The sequence below is a fragment of the Erpetoichthys calabaricus genome, chromosome 2 (genome assembly GCF_900747795.2).
Source record: "Erpetoichthys calabaricus chromosome 2, fErpCal1.3, whole genome shotgun sequence".
NCBI lineage: Eukaryota > Metazoa > Chordata > Cladistia > Polypteriformes > Polypteridae > Erpetoichthys > Erpetoichthys calabaricus.
The window spans coordinates 348046461-348058966 of record NC_041395.2 but is presented as its reverse complement, the minus strand read 5'-3'; the positions used below and the strand labels follow the sequence as shown (position 1 = coordinate 348058966).

General features: G+C 46.9%; 1 protein-coding gene across 1 annotated transcript in view; it reads left to right on the top strand.

The window, feature by feature from the left end:
• The window catches only part of ush1c (Usher syndrome 1C), a 170714-nt gene extending 164520 nt beyond the window's left edge, over nt 1-6194 (top strand). The window contains exons 19-21 of the mRNA XM_028796119.2: nt 232-341; nt 2726-2781; nt 5927-6194. Of these exons, the coding sequence (XP_028651952.1) occupies nt 232-341; nt 2726-2781; nt 5927-5939 (179 nt within the window). The 3' untranslated portion in view covers nt 5940-6194. The remainder of the gene's footprint in view (nt 1-231; nt 342-2725; nt 2782-5926) is intronic.
• The last annotated feature ends 6312 nt before the right edge of the window (nt 6195-12506 follow it).

Sequence of the window (12506 nt, the reverse complement as noted above, 5' to 3'; positions counted from 1 at the left end):
ACCCTGCCATCCTGCTCACAGACAGAGCAGTCAATACAAGGGCTACAGAGGAGAGATAAGGGGGGACAAGGGGTGGGTCTCACCATCCTCATCCTCATCCTTATTCTCAGCCCACTGGCTTAGAGTTGACCTTCAGCTGCCAGTGGGGTCAACAGGAGCTCAGCTAAGAGCCATCATGGTCCTCATGTGACTCTCATCAAGCCTCACGCCTCTCCTGCCTTTGATCTCCAGGAGGAATTGTGAAAGGAGACGAGATTTTGGCCGTCAACGGGAAGATCCTCACCGACGCCACCCTGGAGGAGGCCCAGACGACACTGACGAGGGCCTGGAACAGCGGTGGGGTAAGCAGTTCACTTGCATTGGCCTTGTTTCATCTTCTTCTTTACTGCACCAAGGGGTTGTGCCCCTCCCCCCCGACCTCCTTTAAATGGAGGCTTGTGGCCCCCACTGTCTTCTGACCACAAGTCTGTATGGAGCTCATTTCTTGAGGTGTTAGTGATGGGGACGGCCGACTGCTGGCTTCACTTTCCAGACGCAAGAAGTGGGCAACTAGGAGCCAAACGTATAAAAAGGATGAGAGGAGCCGAGCAAAACCCCTGGCCCAAGTGATAAAGCCAAGTGTGAGGAGTTTCATTTCAAAATAAACGAGAAGAAAACAATAGAGAGGTTATGCCCAAAAGGTAAAAACGAACAATGCACTTAATATCCTAAGTAATATCCTAATAATTTCCTGAAATCTTAACTTTAAAAACAAAAAAAATGTGAAAAAGAAACACTAAAAAAAAATAGCACAGGGGCGGGGCTTATAGCTGCAGTGTCAGGTAGCCCCGCCCCCAGAGTTCAACATACTAGGAAAAAGGACCAATAGAATGAAGAGTAACTGATTACTTTTACAAATCATTCATTGAAAAGGGAAACACAAACGTAATCGATAGCAAAACTCACAAAATAATATAAAAAAGAACAAATAAGAGAGCCGGGCGTTTCCTAAGAGCCCCTGGTTATGTCTGTGTGGCGTCTCCGTGTCCTTGCAAGTTTTCCTCTCATATTACCAAAAATGTACCAGTTTGGCTAATTGACAGTTTCAGCCTGGCCCTGTGGGTGTGTGAGTGGGCACTGCCATGCACTGGTGCCCCCTTTTGGTTGGTTCAACCAAAATGACAAGGAGGGTATCTGAAGTACTAGAAGGGGCATCATGGGATAAAAATCCTAAAAACAAGTAAGGACAAAGGACAAAGAGCAGGATAGACGACAATATGGGGGGGCTTGAGTGGGCCTATTGATGGGTAGGCTGAGACCCCGTGACTCTGAATGTTATGTCTAGAGCAGCTTTGCCAATGCAGAGTCTGTAATATATGCTGGACATAACAAGTGTTAAGACACAACCCCTCCTGCAGGGGGCACACTTCTGGTCAATGAGGCTCTTAAATAGCTCATGGGGCGGGGATTACAGCTGCAGCATCATGTGGCCACACCCCCAATGCTCAACATACTAGGAAAATGTTGGGCACAGGGCCAAGCTGAGTTGCCAGTCAGATTACTGGCCCCCAATGAACAATGGGAGAACATGCAAGTTCCACACAGACATAAGTGTTGAGAAGTGACACCTGTACACCCTGGGCATGCCATGCAGCCCCCAGTCCAATGTGCTGCTATGTTATAATAAATTCCCAATCTTATATAGTGCCTTGGGTGGCACAGTGGCGCAGTGGGTAGCGCTGCTGCCTCGCAGTAAGGAGACCTGGGTTCGCTTCCCGGGTCCTCCCTGCGTGGAGTTTCGGGGTACTCCAGATACTCCAGTTTCCTCCCACAGTCAATCCTAAATTGTCCCTAGTGTGTGCTTGGTGTGTGTGTGTGTGTGTGCGCCCTGCGGTGGGCTGGCGCCCTTCCCGGGGTTTGTTTCTTGCCTTGAGCCCTGTGTTGACTGGGATTGGCTCCAGCAGACCCCCGTGACCCTTTAGTTAGGATATTGCAGGTTGGATGATGGATGGATATAGTGCTTTTCAATGCCAGTCCCCAATCAGATTCCTGAACCCCTTGAATATAAGAACACACAAACTTCCACACAGATTGAACCCATGACCCCACGGCCCACCCAGTCCGATGCCCTGCTATGTTGTAATGATGTGCCATCTGAATTTGCCTTGAACTGGCGACCTTCAGGTTACACTGAAACTCTTGCATCACAGAGGGCAATAAAAGGACACCTTTCACCCATCAGATGGCACCAGAGTCAATGTGTGGAGAGTCAATGCCCACTGGACCATTGTGCCATCTTACATAGCATCTTACACAGACAATTCCATTTGTATAGTGAGTGCCCACCATAATTTAACATGAAGCATCTTGTCACACCACAGAGGGGTCACTCCCCACCAGCCTGGCTCCTTGGATCACATTTGAGCCACCCTCGCATGTCTCTGTTTTGCTTTGTCCGTCTCTGTGTCTCCTGCCAGGTGGTCTCTGGGGTCCACTCCACGTCGCATCAATAATTTAATTCCCAGACTTTAAACAGCTTGCTCTCATTTTCCGCAGATTAAAATGTGAGGACCTCCTGAGACGGGAGGCTGAGAGGTGGAGACCCCCCCCCACCGAGGCGCTGGCGCGCGGCTCCTGAGGTTTTTCTATTAGATGGCAGCTCATTATGGAGGACATGATTGTTTTTCCATTGACCGGCTAATCGCAGCTCCCGAGTGACTTTCTCTCTCATCTCTCATCCCTGTAGGACTGGATTGACCTGGTCATCGCAGTGTCACCACCAAAGGAGTATGAAGATGAAGTGTACGTATCACTAGTGGCTTGATCAATGAGGGGGCCATGGTCATTCATGTCGGGGATGCGGCCTGTCGTCAGTGGGGCTTATGTTGGCCTGGGGCCTCTTTGGGGCTTTCTGCATTAGGCTGCCATTGACTGTTATGAGATCTTCATCCAGATCCTAATTCTTCTCTGATAGTTCCCGCAGCATGCCAGCTGGTGACAGACACCTTCAAAAATATGATGCCATCTGCCCCTAAGGCAGTATTGTGGGTGATTGTTCATTATGGTGCGAGTTTAAGGAATGCAGTCAACCTTCTTCTGGTTGAAGGCCCTGGTGGGCACATAATGGCTTTGTCCAATGTCCAGTCCTGGCGTTGTGTGCCATGTGTGTGTTTTCCCCATGTTTCTGTGGATCTTTATGTGGGCTTTTTGACAATGCCAGCTTGGCCCTGTGGGTGTATAAGTGGCGTATAGTGCTATGAAGAACTGGTGCCCCTTCTGGGTCAGGATAGGTTCTGACCTCCAGTTTGGTTTACCGAGTCATTCTTATGTTATGTCTTGGTCAGGTGTGCCACGATCTACTGTTGGAAGACACTGCCCCTCCAGCAGGGGGCGTGCTAAGACATGGACACTTGGCCAAGCTGAGTGACGGTCACCTTTCAGATTACTGATATCAAATGAACACACAGCACCTCCTGCTGGCCAGTCAGTGGTTCTGGTCTGGTTGCCTGTGCCAAAATGTTGTCTCCCCTGTCTACCCTGCTGCCCATCATACCATACTGAAGACGAAAGGGGGCACATTGTGTGTCATACAAGTAAAGTGAGCCCTGCAGTTGGCTTCGGTCTGTCCACTTCTGAGTGCTGACCAAAGTCAGGGGGCGCTCTCATCACAGCCACAAACCCAAAATTAAGCTAAGGATGCCCAAAATACAAAATTGAGACATCGACAATCATCACGACTCCTTGACTCCACGCCCTCTTCCCATCCACCCATTCAGTTACTTCATTTCAGTAATACCAAGCCACAGTGCCTTCTGGTGGCCCCCTGAGCCTCCTGCAGGCCTGTCTGTCTGTTTAAAGCGGCTTGGAAGCGCCTCCTGGTGGCCAAACTCTGTGTTTTGGTCACACATTCATCCTGTGCCTGCCTGTCCTGTGCCACCCCTTGCTCCCTCTGGTCCACCCTGCCCACTGATCACAACATACTGATCCAGTTAGGGAGCATTGACTTTTTCACATGGGCACAATGTGTATGAGATGACTTTGTGACACAAGTGCAATGAGGCCGGTAGTTTGTGGTTATTTGCCCGCCTGTGGGGTGGCACAATGCTTAGCGTTCCAGGGGCTCAAGTTCAATTCCAGGCCTAACTTGATCTGTGTGGAGTTGGCATGTCCTCCCCGTGTCCACGTCAGCTTACTATGTACCACAGTCAAAAGTTTGTGGTTGAGCCCAGGTTAGGAGTGCCCTGTGATGGACTGGCATTGAAACTGAAAAAGTGATTTCAGAAAATGAATGGATGGATGGATCTACAGATGGTTGGATTCATACATAAATGAACAGATGGATCAATGGAGCAGATGGGCAAATGAATAAATGGGTGGACAAATAACTGAATGGAAAGAGCAGTGAGATGGATGGATGGATGTATAGATAGGTAGATTAATGGAGAGATGAACAGAAGAATGGATGGTAGGATGGAATAAACAGAGGCATAGATGGGTGTATTGATGTAGTGCCAAATGGATAGACAGACTGATGAATGGATAGATGGGTAGATGGTGGCTAGAAGAGTAGACTGATGGGTGGCTCGACGGACAGATGGGTAGATCAATTGAGGTATAGATGAGGAGATGGATAAATGGTTGTGTTGTTGAATGGACAGACACACACACACAGGTAGATAGGTGGCAGGATGGACAGATGGATGGATGGATGGATGAATGGATATGTTGTTGAATGGGCAGATGCATACATGATTAGATGGTTGGATGGACAGATGGATGGATGGGTAGTTGGATGGATGGATGATTTGTTGATTGGACAGATGCATGCTTGGGTAGATGGATCACTGGATGGATGGAGAGATAGATGGGTATTTGGACATACAGTTGCAGAGATGTGTAGATGACGATGGGTGAACAGACCGATGGATGAACAGACAGATGGACAGCTAAGTGTCCACTCCAGCTCCCTCCAGCTGTCATTGGGGTTTGGCTGAAGATCAGATAACATCAAAGGTTCATCCACAATTCGTTGTGCACATTTGCCAGCTATGAGTGACTAATAAGGTGCCTTTTGCCCCAAAGCTCTTCACAACGCAGTTTCCACAGGTAAGGTAACCCACCCCAGCAGGTATGAGCCACCACCCCACCAAGCCCATCTGCCCCCAACGTGTCCCTGTCCTGTTTGTGTGTTTAGGTGGCAGGCGGCATCGGTCACCCCCAGTGCCAACAGAAAAGCTTTCCAGGATAACACCGCAATATACAGACAAGGGTACCTGCTTCAGATGTAGTGCCCGATGATAACTATGCCAGTTTGGCATGAGACCTTGTAGTGCGTTTGGCTCGACCTGCTTTGCTGTTTTCAGGAAGTTTTTGTTTTGCGTTGCTTTGTTTTGTCTTTGCTGTAATGTTCTAATGTTGTGATTTTCTAAAGAGTTTGGTGCCCGGTGCCCATCTGTTATGCTCTGTCAATGAAGAAATGAGGAGGTGCAGGGTGTGGGCGCCTCTCATTAATCTTTGGTTGGTTTGGTGCCTTTCTGGACACTGTGGTCAGTCTCAGGGGAGGAATGGTCATTCTTTATCATATACTGTATAGTGCCTTTCACTATGTGGTGACACAACAGCTGGCAGAAGGATGTCATGTAGGAGCTAAGTGGGGCCTCAGCCCTTAAAGTGTCCAATAAAGCACCAACACTGCCTCCTGCTGGCCTCCCCAATCGTCATTACAAGAGTGACCATAGCAGCTCACACAGTGCAGTGCCCCTCAGCCTCCTCTCCCTGGTGGCCCTGGTCCGCACTGCTGCCCACTCCCACTCAGACAGCCCGCCACAGTCATCTTTTATTATCAGCCAGTGGTCCACTGAGATTTTTACTCGTTTTTCCGCGTGGTCATTGTGGTGGGATATGGCATTGATGGACATGGAATTCTAAACTCTACTTTTCCTTGCAGGACTTTCTTTTAGAAAAGAAGGCTGACAGGATAGTGCCAAGGCTGCCACAAGAGGGCAGTAAAGAAGGCGGCAGTGTGATAAAAAATGAACAGAACAAAAAGACAACAAATCAAAGTGGATTTCTCCGTCAATCGTTTGAACCCCTTGGGCACAGAGAGGTACCTGCAGGGGGTGACAGCAGGAGTTGGCATATCAAAGATGAACTTACTGGAGTCAGAGGGCAACTGCCTTGCCAAATTGAGTGAAATAAATCTGTCATGCAATCCAGCTGTGTTAATGGGAAATCATTTCATGGGCGTCATGTGGGCACAGTTGCATGTTCTCCCTGTGCCTGTGTAGTTTTTACTCTACCAACCATAAACACCTGTGTGTTAAGTTTAATGGTAATGCCAAATGGGCACTGTGTGAGTGGGTCCTGCGACGGGATGCCACCCCGTCCGTGATGTTTCCTGCTCTGCACTCTTGTGCTGGGACAGGCTATGGACCCCTGATCCTTAACTGGATTAAGCAGGTTTCAGGCCACTACGGCAGCTCATGTGGACACTCAGCAACCAGCTGACCCTCAGCTGTCATTCAACAAGGTGCCATTCAGAAGGTCAGCCTGCGGTCACAATGGAGTGCCACCTCTTATCTCTGTGACTTCAGGTTTTTTTATGACTCCAGTGTCTTACCCTGATGCCAGCTCTTGTTGTCACTTTGGACTTGCAGCCATTTTCTTGGAAGATGGCTGGCTGGATGACTGCTCAGTAACAGAAGAGCCAATGGCAGAGCTGCAGACTCGTGTGCCAGTTTGAGCTACAGGGCAGATGGAATGGTGGACTTTTAATCAAATGTTGGAATGGCCAATGCCCACCGGGTCAGACCCTCATATCTCTGGACATGCAGGTGTAGAGATGCCCACAGCCACCAGAAGGCCACTGATTGCTTACATCTAAAAACTTGTGTGCTCCGCCATTTGTTAGGTTATCCCAGTTCATTTTGGGGTAGTTAAAGATCCCCGTGACTGCAATATCTCCCTGTAAACTTGCCTTTTTAATATTACTAAAATAATGTGTGTTGAAATGACTGCCTGTATTGGGTGGTCTACAACACACTCCCAATATTAGGTCTCTTTCCCTAATGCTTTCTGGATAAGTCCAGACGTCCTCACTAAGATGGGGCTCATCGTCCAACTGAAGAAGACTTGCGTTTAAATTCTGTTTGACGTAAACAGCAACTCCACCTCCTGTTCAGTTCTGTCTGTCCGTCCTAATAAATGTGTACCCCCCTCTGTTACACTCACTCTTTAAATTTGGATCACAGAACTGACCGACTACCCTTATGTATGACATCTGTTCCAACATGGACAACAACCACGGGATCCACACCCCAACACCCCAAGAGCCAATCCACTGCAAGGCTTAAACCCCGTCTAGTAGCGACAAAGGGCAAACGTTGAATCTTTATACGTAAACGCAACGTTTATTATGACAGAACAAAAATGCTCAGTGACGTCAAAAGGAAAACCTAAATAGCTAAAGTGGCATTAACTCCCTTCGTCTGTCCCAGCAGGACCTGCCCACCTGTCCCATGATGCATTTGCTCCTCTTAGGTCTGCTTGCTCTTTTTGTAACTCAGTGACCAGCACTCCAGTCTCACCAGTGCCATCTACAGTCTGATCATAGCACTACTTGATTTTTATGAAATTTTAGGATCCATTGTGGCTGGTGTAAGAATAAATGGTCCAGAATAGTTGGGACACCAAGTGGGTCGTCCAGTTTAATTGTCCAACAAAAAAACAAGCAGCCCCTCAGGCAAGTAACAACAACAAATGCCATAGAATTGAGGGTCAATTACTGGAGCTCCGTCCAGCGGGTCACTCTGATGCCAGGTTTCTTATATTGCACAAACCGGAAGGGGCGGGGCCAAGTGCCCTCACTGGGCAGTTTCTCTGAGCTGCGGGTAGAAGAGAATGTTAGCAACAGCGCCCCCTCTCGCCCTGGCAGGTTATCACATATCTCAATCGAGGAGATCCTGTGAGGAGATCCTGTGATGTGCATGTGTGACAACATCCATCCATTCTCTGAATCCACTTATCTTGAGACACCAGGCCTTCACAGGGTGAACTCACACACACACACACACACCAGGGTCAATTTTAGCAATGCCAGTTCACCCAACCCGCACGTCCTTGGACTGTTGAAAAATAAACAGAACAGTTGGAGGAAACTCATGGGGAGAACATGCAAACTCCATGCAAGGACCACCCAGTCTCACCAGTGCCATCTACAGTCTGGTCATAGCACTACTTGATTTTTATGAAATTTTAGGATCTGTTCTGGCTGGTGTAAGAATGAATGGTCAAGAATAGTTGGGACACCAAGTGGGTCGTTCTGTTTAATTGAAGGGAGTCCAACAAAACAACAAGCAGCCCCTCAGGCAAGTAACAATAAAATTATTCGTCCCAAGCTGTAGAATTGAGGGTCAATTACTGGAGCTCCGTCCAGCTGGTAACTCTGATGCCAGTCTTCTTATGCTGCACATATCGGAAGGCACGGGGCAAAGTGCCCCCACTGGGTGATTTCTCTGAGCTGCAGGGAGAAAAGGAGAAGAGAATAAGGCGACAGCGCCCCCTCTCGCCCTGGCGGGTTATCACACACCTCAATTGAGCCCATGAGGAGATCCTGTGATGTTCATGTGTGACAGCATCCATCTATTTCAGAAACCTGCTTATCCTGAGACACCAGGCCTTCACAGGGTGAACACTCACACACACACCAGGGCCAATTTAGCGATGCCAGTTCACCCAACCCGCACGTCCTTGGACTGTTGAATAAAAAACAGAACAGCTGGAGGAAACCCACGGGGAGAACATGCAAACTCCATGCAGGGAGCACCCATGGGGATGTAAACCCTGATCTCCTCACTGCAGGGCAGAGCGCTACCACGGTGCCACCTTTCTTACAGTATAATGTCATTATATGCCTGGCACTCCATGCTTGGCTCCAGCTGCCCCTTGACCCTGCATAGGATTAAGGGGGCTTGGACAATGGCATGGTACGGTATGGTGGGATTATTATACAGTATATTTTACAGTAGCTAATTGCCATTTTATTACCTCCCAGAGGTCAGCAGCGCCCATCTTGTATTTAAAAATGAAAGTTCCTCATTTGAATTGAACGGCCCCTGAATTGCATTCTGATTAACGAGTTTTATTTCCAAACTGCTTCTTATTATCGGCAATTAAACAGAAGGCACAAATGCAACAAGCAGACGATCGAGTGCCGGAACCGCGGGCGTCCATTAAGAGGCGCAACTAAATCAGTGGATATTTAAAGGGGGAGACCATAAAAGAAACAAAGCGTGGAGCGCAAATGAATTGAGTTTAGAAATGGCAGAGCAGCCGGCAGGATCACAAGGACAGGAGCCAACAGCTCTGTGTCACCACGTCACCTTTACATTCTAAACCACGCAGCGCCAGACAAAAGGCTTCGACTGCCTCTGCGTTTTCATACTTTTATTATTACACGATTTTGAATTTGTGTTTTTTGACATCAGAAAAAGGCTCTTTAATGTTAAATGGAAAACAAATGTCTGCAAAGTGCCCCTCATTAATGACAAACATGAAACACAACATACAGTAGCTGAGCCCCTTCGTGTTCCCCTCCATCAAGCACTGCGATCTTAACATATGGGCACAATGGGCACTGGCCGGGGGCCCCAGGAGCATTGGGGCCCACAATGTTTCTGATGCCTATGTATGTTTCTGTTTTGCTATCAATATGCGGGCCAATGTGCACTGCTTTACTTGGGGGCCTATGATGCTGTTAAGATGGCGGCCGAGACAGCCTTGAGTCTCCGTGCGCAGGTCTCTAATTGGCCCTGTCATTATTCTCCATTCTTCTTTCAGCTCGGTTAGGAGTCCTGATGGTCCAAAGCAAACAGCTTTTGTCAAGTCAAGACACAAACTGAGCTCTGGACTCTGACTCGGCCACTCCGTCACATTCACATTGGAGCTTTGGCTTTGTGCTTGGGTTCCTTGTCTTCTCTCAAGTCACAGGTTTCTTGTAGACTCCATCAGGTTCTCCTCCAGGATTTTTCTGCCTTCATTTTCCCCTGACCAGCCTGCAGCAGACAAGCACCCCCATAGCCTGATGCTGCTGCCCACCACCATGCTGCATGGTGGTCATGGTGTGCTTTTGATGATGTGCCGTGTAACATGACATTTAGTCTGATGGCTCATCAAGACCACTGAACCTTCATCCTGCTGACTTCAGAGTCTCCATGGTGCCTTCTGCTGAGACGTGTTCTGCATTTTCTCCCATAATGTGGTGACTGGTGAAGCACCGGGGCATAGTCGTTGTCTGCCCAGCCTTTCCAGTGTGAGCCACTGTAGCTTGTGACTCCTTCAGAGTTCTCAGGGGTCTGTTGGTTGTCTCCCTCCCTAAGAGTTACCATATTTCCCAGGCAAAAAATGAACACACAAAAAAATAACAAAAGACCTCAGGGGACTTGGGGGGTTTTAAAACAAACACACTTGGCACTAATTGCTGGTGCTGCCCGCCTTGTCTCTGACATCCACTGGCAGGACGTTCTTCCTACTCCTCCATGTAGAATTCTTCTAGCTGTGCGATGTCTGAGGGGTCGGTGGCAACGCCAGCCAGTTACAAACCCCCAACAGCATCTTGTTGGGATTCAAATCTGGGCTTTGACTGGGCTATACCAGGACCTGTCATTTCTTTCTTTGTTCCTTTGCTTCTTTCTTTCTTTCTTTCTTTCTTTCTTTCTTTCTTTCTTTCTATCCAATCCTGCCTACAATACCAAATTCTTCTTCTTTCTTTCTTTCTTTCTTTCTTTCTTTCTTTCTTTCTTTCTTTCTTTCTTTCTATCCAGTCATGCCTACTATACCAAATTCTTCTTCTTTCTTTCTTTCTTTCTTTCTTTCTTTCTTTCTTTCTATCCAGTCATGCCTACTATACCAAATTCTTCTTCTTTCTTTCTTTCTTTCTTTCTTTCTTTCTTTCTTTCTTTCTTTCTTTCTTTCCATTCATGCCTACTATACCAAATTCTTCTTTCTTTCTTTCTTTCTTTCTTTCTTTCTTTCTTTCTTTCTTTCTTTCTTTCTTTCTTTCTATCCAATCCTGCCTACAATACCAAATTCTTCCTCTTCTTTCTTTCTTTCTTTCTTTCTTTCTTTCTTTCTTTCTTTCTTTCTTTCTATCCAGTCATGCCTACTATACCAAATTCTTCTTTCTTTCTTTCTTTCTTTCTTTCTTTCTTTCTTTCTTTCTTTCTTTCTTTCTATCCAATCCTGCCTACTATACCAAATTCTTCCTCTTATTTCTTTCTTTCTTTCTTTCTTTCTTTCTTTCTTTCTTTCTATCCAATCCTGCCTACTATACCAAATTCTTCCTCTTGTTTCTTTCTTTCATTCTCTCTTTCTTTCTTTCTATCCAATCATGCCTACTATACCAAATTCTTCTTTTCTTTTTCTTTCTTTCTTTCTTTCTTTCTTTCTTTCTTTCTTTCTTTCTTTCTTTCTTTCTTTCTTTCTTTCTATCCAATCCTACCTACTATACCAAATTCTTCCTCTTCTTTCTTTCTTTCTTTCTTTCTATCCAATCCTGCCTACTATACCAAATCCTTCTTCTTTCTTTCTTTCTTTCTTTCTTTCTTTCTTTCTTTCTTTCTTTCTTTCTTTCTTTCTTTCTTTCTTTCTTTCTTCCTGGTATGTTGAGGGTTTGGGTTAGTGTGATGTTGTCATGTTGCAGGTTTCACTTTTGGTTGAGAGTCTCCCTTCATCTTCAACCTCTTTGAGGCCATTGAGGTTGTAGATTCAAATCCCACTGCTGACACTATTTGCCCCTTAGCAGGACATGTCACCTGTCTGTGCTCGTGGGTTCCATTTACCTCAGATGTTGGATGTTAGAGCTGGGGATGACGTTGCACCCCAAGAGACCCAACATTCAGCAAAACAACACAAAGACCTCCAAGAAAACCTTTGCTGTGTTTGCTCTTTGAGAATCCAGATGACTACAGAACAAGACATGGCATGTGATATCCAAACATGCAGCCACACGTCCACAGATTGAGGCTGGACAGTACTGAGTGTGCGACTGATTTAAGAGACGCAGACAGGAGTGCTAATGAACAGTATAATACTACTACAGCTTTCACTAAAGCTCCACCATTTTCGTTTGACGTCATAACCTGAAGTCGGACAAACTCACATTTGACAAGCCAGGCCCGAGTTTCCAAGTAGGACATCCAACATGTCAGGGTGTTCCAGTTGAAAATTCTGACTAAGAGCTCAGTAAATCTGACTTCCCAGTTCAAGCAAAATGCAGCATTAAAAATAACAAAATGGGTGTGCTAGCGACTTGTGTACAAATTGTTTTTTGCTCTGGACGATGGCAAACAGTTTGTCAGGTGTACACGATTAGGTCAAGAAGGCAAAGAAAAGCCACTGCTCTACCAAAGGGTGTGGGTACGAGAAAAGAGCCAGCAATGGCGGGACCATGCCTGTTGTCACAGCTGTCACTCTCCCCCATTGTTGTTCTGCCAGGCTGCTGGCACTAGCTGATGACGACAGCACTCCGC